This window comes from Ctenopharyngodon idella, chromosome 1, assembly GCF_019924925.1.
Source record: "Ctenopharyngodon idella isolate HZGC_01 chromosome 1, HZGC01, whole genome shotgun sequence".
In the NCBI taxonomy this organism is placed as follows: Eukaryota; Metazoa; Chordata; class Actinopteri; order Cypriniformes; family Xenocyprididae; genus Ctenopharyngodon; species Ctenopharyngodon idella.
In genome coordinates, this window is record NC_067220.1 from 18,925,570 (window position 1) to 18,947,352 (window position 21,783).

Sequence of the window (21,783 nt, forward strand, 5' to 3'; positions counted from 1 at the left end):
AAATGCACAGCCATTCGCATTTTGTTCTCTGCATCGAATACGAACAAGCTGTTGCATCTTTGATAACTTTTGAGACTTATTTTGCGGCGTTTTTATAAGCCGTTTGATCGGTTAAAGAGCCGTAAAGAACGGTTACACTCAGTGTGGATGAATCGCGTTTATTTCGAAAACACAGATATTGAAGAGAAATTGTGCGACGCAGAAACTCTTACAAAGCAAAAACAAACACTCATTTTTGATCCATTAATGCATCTCTCACTTACTGTATGTAAGTGTGGGCGGTGTGTGTCACTTACTGTATGTGATCTCACTGTTTGATTTAAACTTATGTGACGCAGAAACTCTTACAAAGCAAAAACAAACACTCGTTTTTGACCCATTAATGCATTTCTAGCTTATTGTATGCAATCTCACTGTTTGAAGTGCCTGTCAGAGGATGAATAAGGCCGAAGTCCACCTTTCTCCCGTTCTCGTAGCTAAACACAAACAGTTTCGATGTGTCGGTAGTTGATGGCCAACCAACCGCCCACAGGCAGTCTTGCCCTGGCAGCATCGCGGGAAAGCCATGCAACACACCCGAACTTTTACATCACAAAAACAAACACAAGACTGTCCGCACTTGTTTGTGCCAACTGTTTGTTTGCAATAGGTTTCTGAATTGCAAAGGCCACCTATGTTCGGCCGTACACCGATTACATTACTTGGCCAATGCGGCCAATTTATATAGAAATAAAAACCATGTAGTTCAGTTGGACAACGGACGCTACAATTATAAAATGAAAGCGTCTGCTCTGCTTTAACTGCACGAGCTACAGAGTCGCAGCACAGTGCAGCAGGAGTCAGATATTTATCAAGTGACGAGAGTAAGGAGAGATGACTGACAAGACGATGGCGGAGGATTTGGTGCGCAACAGATCCTAAGCGTCACTGGCAAATGTCTTATCTTGTAACATGTGCGGTCAGTACCACCACTCCCTATACCACAGCATGATCACAAACTCAAAAGCGACAGTGAAAAGCCCTTCCCCCTCCCCCTCCAGTGTTATCGATAATAGCAGTGTTGTTGCAAGTTTATTTACCGGCGTGAAAATTTCCTCACCATGACATCCCTTCTGCACTTTGTTATTCTTTAAGTTATTAATTTATAGTGGCAATTAAATTGGAATTCTTGCACATTCACAGAAAATAGCTTATTTCTGCATTTAAAAATAAGGTGAATAAGGCCTAAAACACAAGATCACAGGCCTGATAGGACAGTTCCATTAATTGGCCATCCTTATTGTTGAGCTTTGGAATGTATGAGAATTAACACAGAATTTTCTTATTCTGTGTTTGTATATGCTATATGTGCATTGTATATTTCTGCTCCATAAACTTATAAATTGTAAATATCAGATGAGACAATGTCCTACTTCTCACCCTTTTTATATATTTATTCCACATGCTCTCTTATTCCATTGCTCTCTTTCTTTCTCTGGCTTTCTTTTTTACAAACACACACAGACACACAAATCTTTAGCATCAGACTGGAGTGATATTACTTTGTCAGTGTATTGGTAACCATCTTCATACAGGATCTGGTATCCTTGTTGCAGCCTGTGTGGGTTTTTTTAGGTAAGCGATGTGATGTCACTGCTAATAGCAGTGTCCTCTGGGCATACTCTGTGTGTGTGTGTGTGTGTTGGTTTATATTCCAGCAGGCTGCTGCACTATGTCTCTGTCTCCCTCTTTAAGGGTCTGGACTTGCTGACTGAGGAAAATGTGAGTCAGAGGGGGATAGGGAAAGAGAGAGAGTGAGAGAAGGGGGCCGAGAGGGAGGTGCTGTGGAGAGACTGCAGCTGATGGCTGAGAGGGGGGTGTATGTAGTACAGGGGTACATCTGCACTGTTGGGTTATTGCTCTGTTATATTGTTTTACAGGATAGTGCTTTTACTGCAGGCATTGAGCTTCAGCCTACTGAAGTGTTCATTTAGGCTTACATTATTACGGGAATTGAATGAAGGTTGTAAACCTAAATAAGTTTGCTGGCTACTTTGTTTTTGTGAGGCTAAAGTAGCCATAGGCTACTTTGAAACAATGTAATTTTGGTCAAATTAAACATTTAGGAGCCACCAACCAAAGTACTTTTTAACTGACAAATTACACAATAGTTTGATAAAGATGGCTGTTCAGAAGCTGTTTAGTTCTTATTTGAATCTGTCGCTGTAGTGACCTTGTTCGTTTGTTTTTGCATTTGTGGTTTGTATTAACTGTCGGCCTGTTTAAAAAATTGTTGTGTAGATTTTGGTTTTATTTACTCGAAAAAAAAAAAAAAAAAACAGTTTCCCAGTTGAATTTCACCATGCTAAACAATGACCAGTAACATTTTTGTGTGAAATTGTGATTTTTGTGGATAAAGTTTTATTGATTATTTTTTTAGACAACCATTTATCACAACAAATCTCTGTTGCAAATATTTATATTTATCTTTAACAATTCCTGGTTCATTTTGAATAAGACAAATCCGAAACATGATTTGCAGTTCAGTAAGGGAGCAACACACTCTTATGGCAACTATTTTACATTTTTACCAATTGGAGGTGAATTCATATGATTTTGTATGATATCGTTCGTACATTTATATGATCTGCTTACGCTCCATTGATGGTTTGGTGTAGGGTTGAGGGAAACTTAAAATAGTTAAAGCAATTTCTTATGAGATCGGGATGAAGGGAGTCAGTTGGAAAAAAATATAATTTCTTTGTGAAACAAAAGATTAACTACCTTACAGTATGTTATTTGACAAAACCACATATGAATGAACACAACTGTTTCCCAGAATTAAATTACTGTCGCACATTTTTATTTTTTTACGTTTGTGACCATTTTAGACCAAATAAATGACTGCCTCTGATGTTTCTCTCCAATTACCTGTCAGGTTGTCACATATTTCAGTTGCCCAATTTAGCATCAAATCAAACATGAAGCTCAGGGAAATAAAAGCAGGAGTACCATGTGAACACTACTGTAATAAACTATTGACTGAATTATAAAGCAATACATGAAGTAAATTTACCCTTTTAATGTGTGTGATTGTGTATTTGTCCCTTCTGTGCAATCAAAACATTTGCCATTTGTGGCTTTGTGCTTTGAGTTTGCTGAATAAAGTTTGGATCGTATCTGAGAGATGCGGCTGCTGCGACTCCCTCTGATTCTCAAATGACTGTGTAAATAAAGCTTACGACTGAAAATCGGCTTAAAAATTGTCTAGTGGGATGTTGGCCTTAGACTAACTTTAGAGAACTGAGGAGGGAGCAGCCAGACTCATCATTCATGCTAATCAGTCCTGCGTTCCACAGAAAGGGGGTGTAAAATCATGGCCACTGTCATTTTTAATATGTGTGTGTGTGTGTGTAACATTATCACACTCCTCTCATCTGACCAACAGTTGCCTTGGGCTTGACTCAGGATTATGAAAGTGCTGTTTCATTCCCGCTGTGTGTGCATGTGTGCGTCCTGATGCCTGTTTTCTATCCCGGCCTAACAATAGGAGGCTTGTATTGTTATTTCTCGCTCCCTGTTCTCTCCATCTCTCTCTCTCTCCCTTTCTTTCTTCCTCTCTGTTGCTGTTGGAAGCAGACAGCTATGTGGTCTGTTTTCATAAAGAAAGATGATGACTGATGTCTCTGTCATCCATGTTGGTGAAAATATAAGGATCTTCTCTTCACCATTTGCACCAAGTTTGTATGCATGTTTGAGTTGGGTTGCATTATTTGCTTGACATTAAACCGAAAAACACTGATTTGCCTGATAATTAAATTCACTGGCCCCTTGAAATGAAAGGTCACAATTATTGACAAGCCTGACATCACTTCCTATTTCCTCTGGGTGTTTTCACAGAGCCTGAGTACACACTCACTCACTCACATTCCTCTGTATGTTTGTTCAGAGTGATTGTGTGTTGGCACGTCTGTCGATAGCCGGCCAGGCTTATGTTTCTTCATGCTTTTTTGAGAAATGCAAACATATTTATTCTGTTTTTCGGAATGAATTTGTATATTATTCTGTCTGCCTCTCCTTGCTCGACCTTCGTTCTGTGCTGCACTGAAATGAAATCGTGTCAGGCATGTCTGGCTCTGAGATGTGAAACACACAAATGCAGGCGCTGCACATTAACCTGCTAGAAAGTTCCTCTGCTTAGTCTTCTCCTGTCTGCAAACTCTGTCAACGTCCATCTTGTTTCTTTTCTGTTTTTTTGTTTTGACAGAATGATGAGGTGAGATTTGGGTTACATAGGCACATGAAAGTAAATCTGCATTTCCAATATTTCTTAGCTTCATGTGAGTGCGTGTGTATATGTTTTGTCAAGACTGTCAAGAGCAGATGGTAATTTTTATGCTAATTTTCATGCCTCAAAGCAGTGCGCTCTCAAACCTGACAGGTCCAAAGGTATGAGTGTATGTGCATGTGTTTCTCATCGGTCATGTCTGCTGCTGTAAATTTATTCACCTATCACAAGCCAAAAGCAAGAGGATCACTGAATTATCAAGATGTTTTATTAATGCTAGAGTGTTCTGGTTACTTTAGTCAAAAGATCCTAAATTAACAGGTTAAAACAGAGATTTGTTCAAATCCCTAACCCTTAGTGTTGAGCAATAGTGTGTTTATTATATGATATGTTTAATATCATATTTTTAAATATGATTGTTTAATTATAAATATGGGTATTATTTCTAAGGTAGATACCCAATTTGATATATGATATTTACCATCTGAATCTAACCATGTCATGTCAACAAATGGAAAAGTCAGTCAGCTGTTTATTATCATGTTAATTATTGTGCCTTTTGCCCCAACAGCAGGTGTGCTTTTTACCATCCTTTTACCACCCTGCAAATACCATCCTTTTACATATTCTTCCGTTATTGAAAAACTGTTGCTTGAATTACCTTGAACAAGACTGAAAATCATTAGGAAGATCTTTTTGTTGTACCCTATATATACTATATTGCCAAAAGTATTGGGACACGCCTCCAAATCATTGAATTCAGGTGTTCCAATCACTTCCATTGCCACAGGTGTATAAAATCAAGCACCTAGGCATGCAGACTGCTTCTACAAACATTTGTGAAAGAATGGGTCGCTCTCAGGAGCTCAGTGAATTCAAGCGTGGTACCGTGATAGGTTGCCATCTGGACCAGGGCATCACTGAGCTCCTGGACAGTCTGAGGTGCAACATGGAGGCGTCGGATGGACCGAAACATAATGTCCCAGAGGTGTTCTATTGGATTTAGGTCAGGCGAGAGTGGGGGCCATTCAATGGTATCAATTCCTTCATCCTCCAGGAACTGCCTGCATACTCTCACCACATTGTCGTGCACCAGGAGGAACCCAGGACCCACTGCACCAGTGTAGAGTCTGACAGTGGGTCCAAGGATTGCCTAGCCTGTAGAGGTCTGTGCGTCCCTCCATGGATATGCCTTCCCAGACCATCACTGACCCTCCACCAAACCGGTCATGCTGAACGATGTTACAGGCAGCATAACATTCTCCACGGTTTCTCCAGACCCTTTCACGTCTGTCACATGTGCTCAGGGTGAACCTGCTCTCATCTGTGAAAAGCTTAGGGCGCCAGTGGCGAAACTGCCAATTCTGGCGTTCAATGGCAAATGCCAATCGAGCTCCACGGTGCCGGGCAGTGAGCACAGGGCCCACTAGAGGATGTCAGGCCCTCAGGCCACCCTCATGAAGTCTGTTTCTGATTGTTTGGTCAGAGACATTCACACCAGTGGCCTGCTGGAGGTCATTTTGAAGGGCTCTGGCACTGCTCATCCTGTTGCTCCTTGCACAAAGGAGCAGATACCGGTCCTGCTGATGGGTTAAGGACCTTCTACGGCCCTGTCAAGCTCTCCTAGAGTAACTGCCTGTCTCCTGGAATCTCCTCCATGCTCTTGAGACTGTGCTGGGAGACACAGCAAACCTCCTGGCAATGGAACACTGATGTGCCATCCTGGAGGAGTTGGACTGCCTGTGCAACCTCTGTAGGGTCCAGGTATCGCCTCATGCTATCAGTAGTGACACTGACCCTAGCCAAATGCAAAACTAGTGAAAAACAGTCAGAAAAGATGAGTAGGGAAAAAAATGTCAGTGGCCTCCACCTGTAAAACCATTCCTGTTTTGGGGGTCGTCTCATTGTTGCCCATCTAGTGCACCTGTTGTTAATTTCATTAACACCAAAGCATATGAAACTGATTGACAACCCCCTCTGCTACTTAACTGACCAGATCAATATCCCAGGAGTTTAACTGACTTGATGCTATTCTCTGATTAAAAAGTGTTCCTTTAATTTTTTGAGCAGTGTATATATATAAAATGCTTCTAGGTTGAGGGCTGTATTTCCAATTAAACAAATTTTCAATGTTGTTTGCAAATGCTCTCTGGAAATATGGTTTCGGGAAATACTGAATCACTGAACTATGTTGCTATCGACAGAACTTGCGACTGTAGTTGGCTAACAGTGCTTTTGGGGAAGCGTGCCTCTGGGTAGTTGAATGTATTGTACAACACTCCTTCTTTGAATAACCTACAGAACGGTCTGAAAATCTGTTGGCCAAAGGCCTGTTAAATTGCAGATTGCTGGTTTTAATGGATATTAGTGCAAATATATTACTGCACAATCTGTTTCACAGAAATGAAATAGAGAGAGGGAGAGATAAACCCTGTATAAGCTGTTTTATGTAATATCCAGACTTTGCTGTGATTTGTTACTGCTTAGTTTAAAATTTATGTCCATAGGTCACCACACACATTTTTGCATTTAGTCGAACTGTTTTTCAGAGGAAATACTGGGAACAATGGACTCATCCTGCTGGCTGTTATAGAACATGCTTATTTCTAGACACACACACACACACACACACACACAAGGAGGTTGAAAGGAACTTCAGCTAGACACAACAAAGAGTATGTGTGTGTGTGTATGTGTGTGTGTGTGTGTGTGTCAAGGCTTCTAAGTCATGTTTATTGTGGCCCATCCGCTCTGTTCATTGTTCTGGGATCTATATTGAGGTCACAGGAATCTTGCACCTATATTTTTGAAAGGGCACTAGGTGAGAAAAAAAAAAACTTTTAGTACATTTCAAAATATATAGTAGTTTCAATCTTTAATATAGTACATTTTACTGTATGTTGTTATGCCTATTGGGAGAAATATTTTTTATTCGGCAAGGATGCATTAAATTGATCAAAAGTGAGAGTAAGTACTTACAAAAAGTACTTTTTTGAACTATCAATTTATCAAAGAATCCTAAAAAATGTATCACAGTTACCACAAAAATATTAAGCGGTACAACTGTTTTCAACATTGATAATAAGAAATGTTTCTTTATCACCAAATCCTTGTATTAGAATGATTTCTGAAGGATCATGTGACACTGAAGACTGGAGTATTGACTGCTGAAAATTCCGCTTTGCCATCAGTACAAAACAGTAATTTTGAACAGTAATAATTTTTCACATTACTGTTTTTATTGCTTTTGATCATAAGAGACTTTTTTCAAAAAAATCTTTGGAATGATAGTGTATATCAAACCTATAACAATGAAGTGAATGATCTGTCACACCAGACAAACACAAAGCGATGCCATATGGTTTTAGTGAAAACTCCTTGTGAGTACTATGAGAAGGAACAAAATGTTACAAAGCTTTACTGTCCTTTGCTAGAGTATATACTTCTGTCTCTGCCTTTGAATATATTAAAGAAAGTAAGGTGGCCAAGTCAATACTCAGCCCAGCCCAGTACACTTCCACTGCCAGAGACTTTATGAGTTAAATCCCCACCCACCCAAATTAATAGTAGAATTTTAAAAACTGGTTTAATGAGATTTATTAAACATTGTTGTGAATTCCACTGCTTTAAATATCACTAAAATAAAATATAATAAATATAATAGTATTTTTAGTGCATGTATATTATGTCATATGCGGCTAATGAAAATGTTGTCAAAACCAGCCCCCCAAAAAAATGTTGACCCTTGCTTTAGCTTGAGCCTTTCAGTTCCCACACATAGAGGATACAGTGGTAGAAGACGTGACACTTTGGGATATTGAGTGTCTATTGAATGTGAGGTGGCTTTGAATGTGACATACAAAGATTATAGCATCACTGAACCAGAGCTGTGGAATGTCACCACCACCATGATGTCATTACTGAAACATGATCCAAAGTGGTGCGGGGCTGTACTAGTTGCATATATTCATGCTCGTGTGTTTGTGTGTGAGTGAGAGAGAGTAAGCCCACTCCAGATGTTTGGCATTAGCAATCATGTTTGAGGAGGATGGACTGGTTTTTAGTGACGCCCTCCATCTCCCTCCCCCAATTCCTGTCTGCTGCTGGAACAGGAAATGGGTTTTGGGCTCATTTCAGCTCCTGTGCTGTGCCTCTGGCTCTCACACAACACACTGTGGTTGTGTGTTTGTCTGTGAAAGGGACAAGAATGCTCCTCTGTGTGTGTTCCTGAGCCAGGCTACGTACCTTTTATCTTCTGCATTGCTTTCCTGCCCTAAATCTTACACATTTCTCATACACTTAAAAGGATAGTTCACCCAATAATGATGTCACAATAAATGATGTAATTGTTTACTCATGAAAATGTCATTATTATTTAAATTATTATCTTATTGTTTAAATTATTGTTGTATAAATTTGCTGGTTGCTATTTTTTATTCAGTTCCAATCAATAGGGACTGAGGCTTTTAAGTTTAAAAAAGGATGTAAAAGCTGTATAATAAAAAGTATCATAAAAATAATAACTTTTTCCAGAACATTTGGATAACCAAGGGAAAATGTTCTTAAAAAATGTCGACATTCACAGAAACAACAAGTTGTAGCCTTGTGGGTGAGTAAATGATGATGAATTATTATCATTATTATCAGTATTATTATTATTTTAGGCAAACTTTTCCTTTAAACAAAATTGCTGGAATGTTTTATGTAAACAGTATTCTCTCCACATTTGTGAAGCAAAGTCAGTAAGGAATATTCCTCATCTTATTCTCACATAACCTTTAGCTGTGTGTTTGTCTGGCATGACAGCATTGATTTATGGTGTTTCATCATGTTTAATCTCATGGTGGTTATTAGGAAATGATATAATCTATGCATACTTGTCACTCTTCATATGAGCAGTATCAGAGCAGACTGCATCAGAAGAAACAGCCTTCATCTCAGTTAGGTTTGACGTATGTCAGCATTTTCTTCTGATCAGCGGAGGCACAGAAGATATGGACTATTAGCTGAAGTGCTGTGTATGCATTTCTGACCTAGCTGTACTATATTTGGGACAAATTTCTGAAATTTTCCTACAACATCATATCTTGTAGTCATTATAATCAGCTTCAAGATGACCTATTATGCCCTTTTACAAAGTCTATTATAGGTTATCATGCTTGAATGTTCAAGATGTACATTATTTTTCACATATTTTATGTTGTTGCAGCACCTCTTTTTCCAGTCTGTCAGTAACGCTGTTTAGTTCCGGTCCTCCTTCCGAAGGCCCTCCTTCTGAAAAGCACAATGTGTTTTGATTGGTCAGCTGGACCAGTGTGTTGTGATTGGTCGATCACTTTGAGCAAGTTTTGGAAATGTCATGCCCATTACCATAACCACGGGTTTCAACACATTACTAACGCAAATCAACCAGGCCACGGTCAACTTCACATTGTTTCTCTTAGTAGGATAAAAATAATCTGTTATTTAAACTGTGATCAGAAAGCAATCAAAGAACGCTTCCTTTACAGTCGCTGGAACTGTCAATCAAACAGCGCGAGTGTTCTTGCTCATTGTTAGTCCATATTATTTCTGTAGTTTGAACATTAAAGAATAGTAATAGTGATGTTAATGAGTTTGATTCAGGGAATGAGGATAAATGTACACATGAATACAATACAAAACAATACAATGAATACAGCTTCAGATGAAAGTGCCAGTCTAATGCATTAATGAAATCTAATGTAATGTATATATTTCATAAAGCATTATCTAATGTTAATGAATGATACCTTATAGTAGTTACCTTATTATACAATTGATGTGAATAGCATAGCTTTTCTGTGAAACTTTGATGAGAAATATTTGAGATGTGATATTGAAATTGACTTGTTTTGTGAAATTTATGTGAAATTTATTGACTTTTGATTGCAGAAATTGGTATTTTGCCAAATCTTTTTTATAACTGATGAAATCTCATCTGAAGCAGAAGAAGGCTTAAGCAAAAGTCCCCTGTTGTTCTCCATTTAATCTCATTGCTGTCTAGGAGAGACAAATGGCTTATTAAAGAGACCTCATTTGTGATTTTCGTTTTCTTGTGGGGCATTTCCAAAAACCTTTCTCCATATTCAGAACTCAGATCCAGGTTCTTTTGTTGGCTATGTGATTTTTTTCAGATTAAAAATGTTCTTGATGTTTCTTCATAATTTCTTATGATCAGCGTATCTAGGTTTGTTTAAGTTCTTCTTTGGCAATATGCTGTAACTCTATTGGCAAACTTTAGAGTACATGGGGAAAAAAACAAGGTAAATCAGGTAGCAAGGTAAACGTGTACGTGTGTTGAAGGAAGTGCAATCTGTGACCAATAAGTGCGCCTCAAAGCTTCTATTATGCACACAGATTGTTTATACAGATGTTGATGGAAACCCATAGTGCAATGGGTTTTCTCTTTCTTCTTTTCTTCTCTGTTGCCTTTTGCACTCGTTCTCACTATCTCTCTCTCTTTTCCTCCCTCTTTTCTTCTCTGTCATTTGGCAGCTGTTTTCACAGTGCAATGTGCTGGAAAGCAAGCCTTTGATATGAAGCCTTGTGTGTGTGTGCAAGATTTCTCCTCTCTGAAATGTGATCTCTTTCCCAGCATTCCTCTGTGTGTTTGTGTGTATATGTTTTTGTGCGTTTTAATAGTGTTTTATGTTTGTTTTTTCTCCCATGGCACTGATTGGATGCAATTTTATGGCAGGGCAGAGAGATTCGCAGTTATGAGCAGCAGTTAACTCCAACTATACATGTTCCTCCCTGTTTCTGCAGCTAAATAAATGTCCTTTAATCTAAACAGTCCGCCTGTTTGTGAGCACAAGCATCTCGCTTGCTTTCTCTCACCCTCAGCGGGATGTGCTTCACAGAACTGTGCTCTCTGTTTTTGATTTGCACAGTTGGATTATTTAGAAGGTCATATTTACTTCTGTTCTGTGTGGTTTGTTTAACATTTTATTTTCAGCTTCTAAAACTGTCAGTCAGTGGTTGTGTATATTTAGGATGTTGAAATGATGTTTTATTTGCCATTTCTGTCTGATGTTATTATTTCTATTGACTTAATGTGACTCACACATACTGTTATTTCACAAACTTACTGTCTATTTCTCTGTTTTGCAGGTAGGAACCTCATCTGAATGTGAGAAGCACCTCTACCTGCAGAGATAAAGGTATGTTCTTGTGTGTGTGTAAGAGAGAAGGGTGTGATGTGTTTTTCTCAGATGGGTAATTAAAGACTTCTGAAAATGACATGCCAAGAATTCTTCACTTTTCCCTTACATTCCTACTTTTTTTTTTAACTCCTCGTAAAATCTACAGTGGATTTTAGGGTGTGTGTGTGTGTTATGATTATAGCTGTTGTGTCCAGACACCAAACTCTGTCTGTTCTAAGTGCTGCAGAATTCATTTCTTTAAGTGAAGTTAGGAGTGGAAAAGAACTGTGTGTGTGTGTGTGTGTCATCTGGCTGCAGCTCTGTGTAGATGGAGTCTGTCCTCTCTGAAGTGGCAGTTGCAGCAATAATATGTCGTAACGCACATTCCAGGGAACAATAGCGGGAACAATTTTACAAACAATAGAGTTTTGAATGGTTTTATTTTATAGAATGTGAATTGCATTATTGTTGTGAAAGGAATAGTTCACACAAAATGAAAATGTCATCACCATCACCCATATGTCATTATTTTATTCTTTAGCACAAAATGTTAAGCAAAATACCAGAGATATTACCAATAACCATCTTTTATATAATCTTTTATATAGAAAGAAAGTGGTGGTGATTTATTTATGCCAACTTAAATAAAATTAGTCAACATGACTCAGTTGAGGGCTTTTAACCCTGGGTCATTCTAGACCCTTGGTAAACAGAATCCTGGGTTATCTTTCTTCGCATTTCACACTGCTCATAATTTACCTCGGGTTAACAATTAATCCGGGGAATTCATAAGCTGATGTTTTACATTGTACATTCCTAAACCCTGGGTTAACCTTCTTATTTGCATATTTGCTGTGTCAGTGTCATTGATTGGATAAATGCAGCACGTGACCTGTTTACATAAGCTCTAGAATTGCGCATCCTCGTATTGCTGACTGCACTATCGATTTTATACTGAATGGACATTTCGGACTATAAAGGTAAGAATGAAACGGTCTCTTCTTCACTCAAATTGTTGAGTTTTCTTTCAGCATTTGACATTTTTCCTCTCAAACGCTGAATGTACTGTTTATATACAATGCACAGTGTTTCCGTGACTGTACAAAGCAGGCAAATATGAGTACACGATTGGTTGTCTGTTGCTAAGCGTTTAGCTGTAACATTCTAACACTGCATCATTTCATACTGTTCAAGTTTGGCACTACAATGCGAGGTTAACTCTGCAAAATTGGTGCTAACCCTGCTCCGGAGCAGGGTTTCATAACCTGGGTAAAAAGAGGTGCTAACCCTGAATTACAAGTGTGAAACGTTCTTTTACCCAGTGTTAAAAGCGATGTTTAGAACAATGATAACCCGGGGTTAAGCGCAGTGTGAAAAGACCGTTGCTGTGTTCTAAGTCTTCTGAAGCCATTCAGGTGCTATGTGTGAAAAACAGACAGAAATAAATGTTTTGAATATTCCATCCTTTGAAAGTTGCAACTAAAACTTTCATACTTCAAAAAGTACAAAAAGATATTGCTTATGTATGAGCATTGACCAATGTTATTATATGACTAATAGCCTGAATACAGGTGCTGGTCATATAATTAGAATATCATCAAAAAGTTGATTTATTTCACTAATTCCATTCAAAAAGTGAAACTTGTATATTATATTCATTCATTACACACAGACTGATATATTTCAAATGTTTATTTCTTTTAATTTTGATGATTATAACTGACAACTAAGGAAAATCCCAAATTCAGTATCTCAGAAAATTAGAATATTACTTAAGACCAATACAAAGAAAGGATTTTTAGAAATCTTGGCCAACTGAAAAGTATGAACATGAAAAGTATGAGCATGTGCAGCACTCAATACTTAGTTGGGGCTCCTTTTGCCTGAATTACTGCAGCAATGCGGCGTGGCATGGAGTGGATCAGTCTGTGGCACTGCTCAGGTGTTATAAGAGCCCAGGTTGCTCTGATAGTGGCCTTCAGCTCTTCTGCATTGTTGGGTCTGGCATATCGCATCTTCCTCTTCACAATACCCCATAGATTTTCTATGGGGTTAAGGTCAGGTGAGTTTGCTGGCCAATTACGAACAGGGATACCATGGTCCTTAAACCAGGTACTGGTAGCTTTGGCAATGTGTGCAGGTGCCAAGTCCTGTTGGAAAATGAAATCTGCATCTCCATAAAGTTGGTCAGCAGCAGGAAGCATGAAGTGCTCTAAAACTTCCTGGTATATGGCTGCGTTGACCTTGGACCTCAGAAAACACAGTGGACCAACACCAGCAGATGACATGGCACCCCAAACCATCACTGACTGTGGAAACTTTACACTGGACCTCAAGCAACGTGGATTGTGTGCCTCTCCTCTCTTCCTCCAGACTCTGGGACCCTGATTTCCAAAGGAAATGCAAAATTTACTTTCATCAGAGAACATAACTTTGGACCACTCAGCAGCAGTCCAGTCCTTTTTTGTCTTTAGCCCAGGCGAGACGCTTCTGACGCTGTCTGTTGTTCAAGAGTGGCTTGACACAAGGAATGCGACAGCTGAAACCCATGTCTTGCATACGTCTGTGCGTAGTGGTTCTTGAAGCACTGACTCCAGCTGCAGTCCACTCTTTGTGAATCTCCCCCACATTTTTGAATGGGTTTTGTTTCACAATCCTCTCCAGGGTGCGGTTACCCCTATTGCTTGTACACTTTTTTCTACCACATCTTTTCCTTCCCTTCGCCTCTCTATTACTGTGCTTGGACACAGAGCTTTGTGAACAGCCAGCCTCTTTTGCAATGACCTTTTGTGTCTTGCCCTCCTTGTGCAAGGTGTCAATGGTCGTCTTTTGGACAACTGTCAAGTCAGCAGTCTTCCCCATGATTGTGTAGCCTACAGAACTAGACTGAGAGACCATTTAAAGGCCTTTGCAGGTGTTTTGAGTTAATTAGCTGATTAGAGTGTGGCACCAGGTGTCTTCAATATTGAACCTTTTCACAATATTCTAATTTTCTGAGATACTGAATTTGGGATTTTCCTTAGTTGTCAGTTATAATCATCAAAATTAAAAGAAATAAACATTTGAAATATATCAGTCTGTGTGTAATGAGTGAATATAATATACAAGTTTCTCTTTTTGAATGGAATTAGTGAAATAAATCAACTTTTTGATGATATTCTAATTATATGACCAGCACCTGTAATGTCTCTTCAGCATGCAGAATTTGATTAAACCTCTTAATTCACTTTTTTTTTGTACTTTTTGATATGTGAAATTTTTAGTCGCGTGGACTTTCAATTGAGAGACAAAAATGATGATAGAATATTCAAAATTCTTATCGGTTAGAATGAATAAATGATGACATAATTTTCATTTTTGAAATCTGATGTAAGCATATAAGCAGATAAAAACTTTGCATTGTGACACTTCAGTCCAGCCCAAATGCTTTATGAGCGGATTTTACTGAAAACCACGTTAGTATTCACAGAAATCCTCACTTCATTATTTTGGGTAGTTCTGTAAAGCTTGCCTGCAGCAGACAACAGTAACCAAGGAGCGTAGAGCTTAGTGAAGGGTCAATTATTGTGGTCAGGTTCAATTTATGTACTCAAACATACACACACAGCCTTTCTTTAAGGTCATGAGTACGGCAGCCTCCTGAGTGAGAGAGAGAGATGCATGTTTATAAAAAGCGGGACCTCAGGGAGGTTAGCCACCACACGAAAATCTCTAATTAAAGCTCACCACACTCTCACACACACTGAACTGCTCTACTTCTGTTTGTTTTCTGTTATTGGTTATGCCTGGATACAAAATGGCAAACCAAATCAAAATCTCAGCACTTATCTGTCTTTCTTTCACTCTGTATCTGTCTGTATCTGTTTTACCCTCTCCCCATCCTAATTAACAAACACTCTTGTCATTTTTAAAGCTTTGCGATATGAAAATATGTTATCCAATAACATTCTATCTTAATATTTATGTATTTACTCTGAAATGACTTAAAATGTCCATATCATATAAAGTGAATACAGTAATTTTAATTACTTTTCAGGCTGATTTTCCACTGTTTTTCATTAACACAAAGAAGAATGATATTGAATCATTTATATGCAGCATTTAAACATGCATTGTAATAAATAGCAATATTTCTTTACACATATTTTTGCTAAAGCATTGTAATCCAAATCGCATGCAGAGAGTTCAGTATACATTTGAGTAATGCCTCAAACTAACTGTTGAATCATAATTATGAGTGGGTTCTTTGAAATGCGTATATTCCTGAAATTTAAGTGAGAGGTGATCAAGCTATTAAAACATCTGTCTTATTACTTATAAGGTCCGGTCACATTTACCATTGTTTGTTGAATTTTTGTGGGCTATAACCTTTCCAATTGGAATCCGCTCAATTGCAAATGTCGCATGAGGGCGAAAGACTTTCCCCTACAGATTTTGCAATGGGTTCAAGATGGTCACTTGGATTTGCCATGCTGACCAACAGAAAGCTGCTTGGTTAGAAAGTGACTTTTTTTGTCTTTGAGATTTCACCCGAAATTTTGCTAATGTCACCGCACCTATGCTCACTGGTAATGAGACAGGGAAGGATCGTAAAGCTAGCCTAATGAAACACACTTTAGGAAACTTAATATACAAATATTCACTTTAAATAAAATGCTACCATTTTATTTTATACAAATGCTACCGACCGCAACTTGTTCACACAGAATATATTTTTCCATTCCACTGCTCTACTTTTCCATTGTTTTTCAATGTAAACATGCGCTAGACTGATGTGTTGCATTAACAGCAACAACATGCCCGTTTTCGCTTGTGTGATCGTCAGCCTTTGCTTTTCCGCTACAGACTTTCATATACTGCAATTTTCTAGTGTTATTTTTTGATTGGTTGGGACATTCTACAGCCCTTCATTAATCTTCTCTACACACAGCCCACCTCAGATTGTTTTTCAATGCTCTAATTTGATCAATGCTCAAATCATAAAAAAATTAAAAAAAAAAAAAACTACACTATCTAACACTATCTGTGCCTAAATTCTGATTGGGTGGGCAAGGCAGACGTTTGGGTGGGCTCATCTCACCCCTGCCCATGCCTAGATCTGTCCCGATTAAAGTCAGATTTTATCGAAACCATCACAAATACCTGATGTATCACCCAGCCCTAGTTATTTTTGGTTATAATATTTAGACATGTATGTCCTTTGATGTGTGCAGTGAAAAATAATTTCATTCATATTCACCATCCGGTTAGGTGATTCCCCTTGAGATTGAATGTGTGTTTCTGTTTGTGTCTCCACCCTGACAGTTATTTTTGTCATTGTGCTCCAGATGCATATTTCCACCCCATGCTGTTTACACACACACAGTAGGAGATGTCCCAGAAGATACACACACACACACACACACACACTCACACATCACTAACCTTAGTTGAGGGATGGGCGTAGTGAAAATGCATTTAGTAAAAATTTCCATATCTATCTATTTTCTCATCCTTTTTTTTTTTTTTATTGTGTTCAGAACATATTTCTTGAGTGCTTCCATTGTGATATACTCAGCTGGTACTGATTTCCCAAAACCTTGATGATGCACTGATTCTACACCATGGCCCAGGAGGCTCTGTGGAAATACCCACAATCCTCAGCTCCCTGGTGAGTATGACTGCCTGCTCATTGAATGTTTGTATTAACCTTTGATGTTATACAGATATTATGTGTTGTGCTTTACAAAACTAAAATTGAAGCTGCACATTTGCAATTGTGAATTAATACATAAAGTTTACAGCATATATTGAATTTATACTGTGTTACTTTTGCATTCGCATGCATATGTGTTTGTGGATTGTCTGCAGATGATAAGAAGATAATTGTATCATTATTTTTTTGTTGTTGTTGCAGAATTACATTGGCAGCTTTTTTGGCTCAACGAGAAAACCTGTACAAGGTCAGACAGCCCCTTTTTTCAGGACATGATTTTATTCAAATAAATCTTTTAGGAGACTAATTGCTTTTGTTAATTGCAATTTTACAGAACCACTGTATAGATGGTTGAATATTTTTGCCTCTTTTAAAAAAATCAAATGTTGCGTTGATCCAACATCGTCTGACAGTGTTATTCCCAAACATTGTCAATTCAACCTTACAATTAGGTCTCACTATGCTAGACAACAACTAAAAATATTCAGTTGCAATTTTTAATGTTTTTAGAATACAATTTAATATTTTATTCCTTAAGTGAATCTGTATCTTTAATTTCATGTTGTTATTAACATGTCAGTAAATGGACTGACAAACTTAAAGTACTGTACACATTACCAGTTCTCAGTTAATTTAATATCGGACACAACCAAAAATGTCTTACAGTTCAGTGAGGAAATCAGTTGTGAATTCTGTAACAGCTCTAAATGATTCATTGAATGAGTATGTTTCCTGACTCATAAAAAGATGTTATTTGACTAAATTAATATGGAGGCGTATAAAGAGTTCCCTACTGTTGCCAATGGTGACTAGATTTTAAATTTAAATTAAATCTCAAATTTTTTTTGTCACAGTCTGGAGCCCTGTGTGTGTCCATCTGTCTTATAATATGTCAGATTACTGTGTGATTGGTTACATCCTCTTTCCTAGTGAATGTACTGCCTCTGAATCTGCTCTTTGAGCATTAGAAAAATCAGCTCAACTTTTGGCATGAACCTGATTTAATTTTCCACCCAATCGCATGATAGTATGAAGCACTGGGTTGTAAATCAGCTATAATCACATTCAATTCTCGCCGGATTAAGATGATTTTAAATGTGGTAATTCAGTTTGGTAGCACAGAAGCAGCACAGTCTGCAGAGCTGCTTGAGCAAAGACAAATAAGCTTTTCATGACCGTCATAGCTGATTCAGTCAGAGTGTCGATCTATCTGCAGTGTTATCATCTTTTTATATTCCTTCACATTTAATAAAGGAAATTGTGGGTGATCCACATTTAAATTCTTTTTGCATTGCTTAATTTGGTTTCTTTGACCTTGTTTACACCTAATCTGTCTTGACGCATCCTGACCAACAGCGAAGGGCTGCCTACTCATATGTCAATCAACCACTGGACAAAAACAAGGGCTTTAAACTGTGCCTAAAAAGCAGCTTTAGTTTGATTAATACAGGCACTTGACCTAAAAATGACTTGGAATTCTGCTTAGATTAAAAAAAAAAAAAATCAAGAATATATTGTAGTTATTTGTTGATTTTTTTACTTTTTGCATTTGTCCATCTATTGTTGAATGCACTGAATGTTTAAAGGGATAGTTCACCCAAAAATGAAAACTACCCCATAATTTACTCACCCTCAAGCCATCCTCGGTGTATATGACTTTCTTCTTTCAGCAAAACACAATCTGAGTTGTATTAAAAATATCCTGGCTCATCCAAGCTTAATAATGGGAATGATTGGAGGATGAGATTTTGAAGCCCCAAAAAAGTGCATCCATCAATCATAAAATGTACTCCACGTGGCTCTTGGGGGTTAATAAAGGCTTTCTGAAGCGAATCGATGCATTTGTGTAAGACAAATATCCTTATTTAAAACTTTATAAAGTAAAATAACAAGCTTCTTGCGTGACAGCCATACGCATTCGACATCTAAAAAGCGTTAACTTCCACAACGTACCACACAATGACATGGCATACTACGCGTTATAACGTAGGACATAGTGTAGAACGTCATGGCATTGTGTACTACGTCGCGAAAGTTAACGCTTTTTAGACATAAGTCAAATGCGTATGGCTGTCGTGATTTAACTCTGATTGTGAAGAAGACAGTCATATACACTTAGGATGGCTTGAGGGTGAGTAAATTATGGAGTCGTTTTCATTTTTTGGTGAACTATCCCTTTAAGTGTGATTTTGACTGCTTTTTCACTCTCTCCCTTTAGCCATGATGTCAGTCTGCGTGCCCTCACCACATAACCCCTCCCCCTCTGTGGACGTAGCCAATCGCAACGGGCCCTCTGCAACTCCGCCCAATTCCCTCAGCCTGCGTTCCTCACACAATCAACTGCTAAGTGGTGATGTCATCAAACCAGGCCAGGCCACGCCCCCAAAGTGCCGAAAGAAGTATGCACTCACAAGCATTCAGAGTGCGATGGGACTCGGCGAAGGCGTGACGCCACCGTCGTCATCTTCAGCAACTACTGCCAACCCTAAACTGGCCAAAAATGGTGCAAATCAGTTACGTAAAGCTGCGGAGCGACAGGATCACAACAAGAACACCACCGAAGAAGACGAAGATGGAAACACAGCTGGCGAATCCGAGCTCAACATCAATGATGAGTTGAGGAACGTTGAGGAATTAAGCCTCGACAGTGAGTCTAACGTTGACGACGTTCACAGTGACTTTGACCCCAACAATGAGCTTGTTGATGAGGATGTTAATGAGTTGGTTGATGATGACGGTAATGAGGAGGATCGTGTGGAGTATTGTGATGACCTGCTCATTCTGTCCGAGAAAACTGAGATCGTTTCAGACAGGAAGTCCCCTGAGCACCTTAAGACCAAGAGTTACCTGGAGTCATGCCTGGATGACCTGTCATACGAACTGCCTGATGTGCAGGATGAGGATGTCACTAAGCCATTGCTGGAGAAAGAGAAGAATCCCTGCCCCTCATCTCCACAGAAACCGCACAGCCCTGAGGACACGCCCCTCCTGTCTGTCGGCTCCTCATCTTCCTCTTCCTCACCGGAGACGAAAAAAGACCGACCACGGACAGGAGCCAAGACAGACCGGGCACTAAACCGCATCCAGAACCTTCCACACAGTGACGAGGAGTCCAGCTGGACCACATTGTCACAGGACAGTGCATCACTGGGCTCACCAGAAGAGAGCGGTCAGTAGTACACATTCAAAGCGTTAAGTGTGTAGCTTGCTGGTCTTCTCAGTGTGGTTTGGTGTGTGTGTTTTGGCCTAGTGTAGTGGATATGGCGCACTGATGTGGTATGTGTGGTTTTCAATTTGACTGAAGTGCGTTGGCAGAGAGGTTTTGGTGTGTTTGTACTTTTCACTTCACTGGAGTGTGATCTAGGTAAACGCAGCAAAGTGTGTGTCTGGTTTGAGGCTGTGAGGAAAACTTCCCTTACGAAAAAGAAGTATACTTCAAGTTCATTTTATCAAGTATACTTAAGTAATGTTCAAGTATATTTTTTAAGTATACTTTATGTAGTAAATATTCTAATATTAATGTACTAGTAGTAAACTTGTAAGTGTACTATTTCAGTACCGCTTGGGACTAAATTGGCCCAATTGAAGTATACGTTTAAGTATACATTTAAGTGCAACAGTAGTAAACTTTAAGTACACAACTAGTTCACAGCTACGTTTCTCATTTGTACTGCATCTGTACTACAAGTGAACTTATAAGTATACTAGTAGTTTACTATTTTAATACTAGTAGTACATTTTTAGTATAAGAAAGTACACTTTGAAATATACTCTCAGTAAACTACTAGTTTAGTGCAAGTATCCATGTAAGTTTTCTTTAAGTGAACATAACATATATAGTTAACAACACTTATAGTTTACTTATTTTTTATATATTATTTTTGCACTTTAAGTATACTACTAAGTTCCTATTTAGGTATTATTTTTCATACTTGAAATACTTTTAACTGTACTTTAACTCTTTCCATTTTAAAAACATTTTATTCTAGCTTCATGAATCATTTTTTAAATGTGGGTTAATTTAAATGTGGGTTAATTTAAAAAAGGGAACATTTTAAACAAAAAGCTGAGAAAATCACATTTTTGTCAAAGACTATGTCCAGATGTGATTCAGAACGATGATCAAACAAAGATTGAGTCCATAAACACGCCCCAAAGCTTCACAGTCCTGTAGCTCGTCCTGGGTCGACATTTCATTCAGCAACGTTAGGCAGTTTTGATTTACATGCTGTTTAATATTTGATGATCGCTTTATTATATATCTGTTTTCTTTATAAATCAATATTTTCAAACAATGTACATTTATAAGACAGTATATAAAACTAAGTGAAAAAGTATTTGATAGGCTACTAAATCAAAAGATTAAACACAACCATAATCTAAGTATACTTAATTATACTTTTAAGTATATCTTGATAAGAAGACTTAGGCCAAGTATACTTAGACTTTTCTGTCAGTATAAGTCAAGTATAAGTGCAAGTTTAAGTATATTTCTAAGAAGTACATAAAGTTTATTTCTGAGAAGTATATAAAAAGTAGCCAAAGTATACTTTCTTTTCTTTTCTTTCTTTTCATTTTAGTTTAAAAGAAGTATACTAATAGCACACTTGAATAAACTTCTTTTTCGTAAGGGTTGTCAAAAGGATGTTTACTATTTT

The 21,783-nt window shown here is 38.2% G+C and overlaps 1 protein-coding gene across 5 annotated transcripts in view; it reads left to right on the forward strand.

Moving 5' to 3' along the window:
• The window catches only part of apbb2b (amyloid beta (A4) precursor protein-binding, family B, member 2b), a 58,027-nt gene that overhangs the window by 5,725 nt on the left and 30,519 nt on the right, over positions 1–21,783 (forward strand). For all 5 annotated transcript variants that reach the window (XM_051890514.1, XM_051890533.1, XM_051890524.1 and 2 more), the window contains exons 2-5: positions 11,399–11,448; positions 16,950–17,080; positions 17,327–17,372; positions 19,344–20,294. In XM_051890514.1, coding sequence (XP_051746474.1) covers positions 19,346–20,294 — 949 coding nt within the window. In that variant the 5' untranslated portion in view covers positions 11,399–11,448; positions 16,950–17,080; positions 17,327–17,372; positions 19,344–19,345. The remainder of the gene's footprint in view (positions 1–11,398; positions 11,449–16,949; positions 17,081–17,326; positions 17,373–19,343; positions 20,295–21,783) is intronic.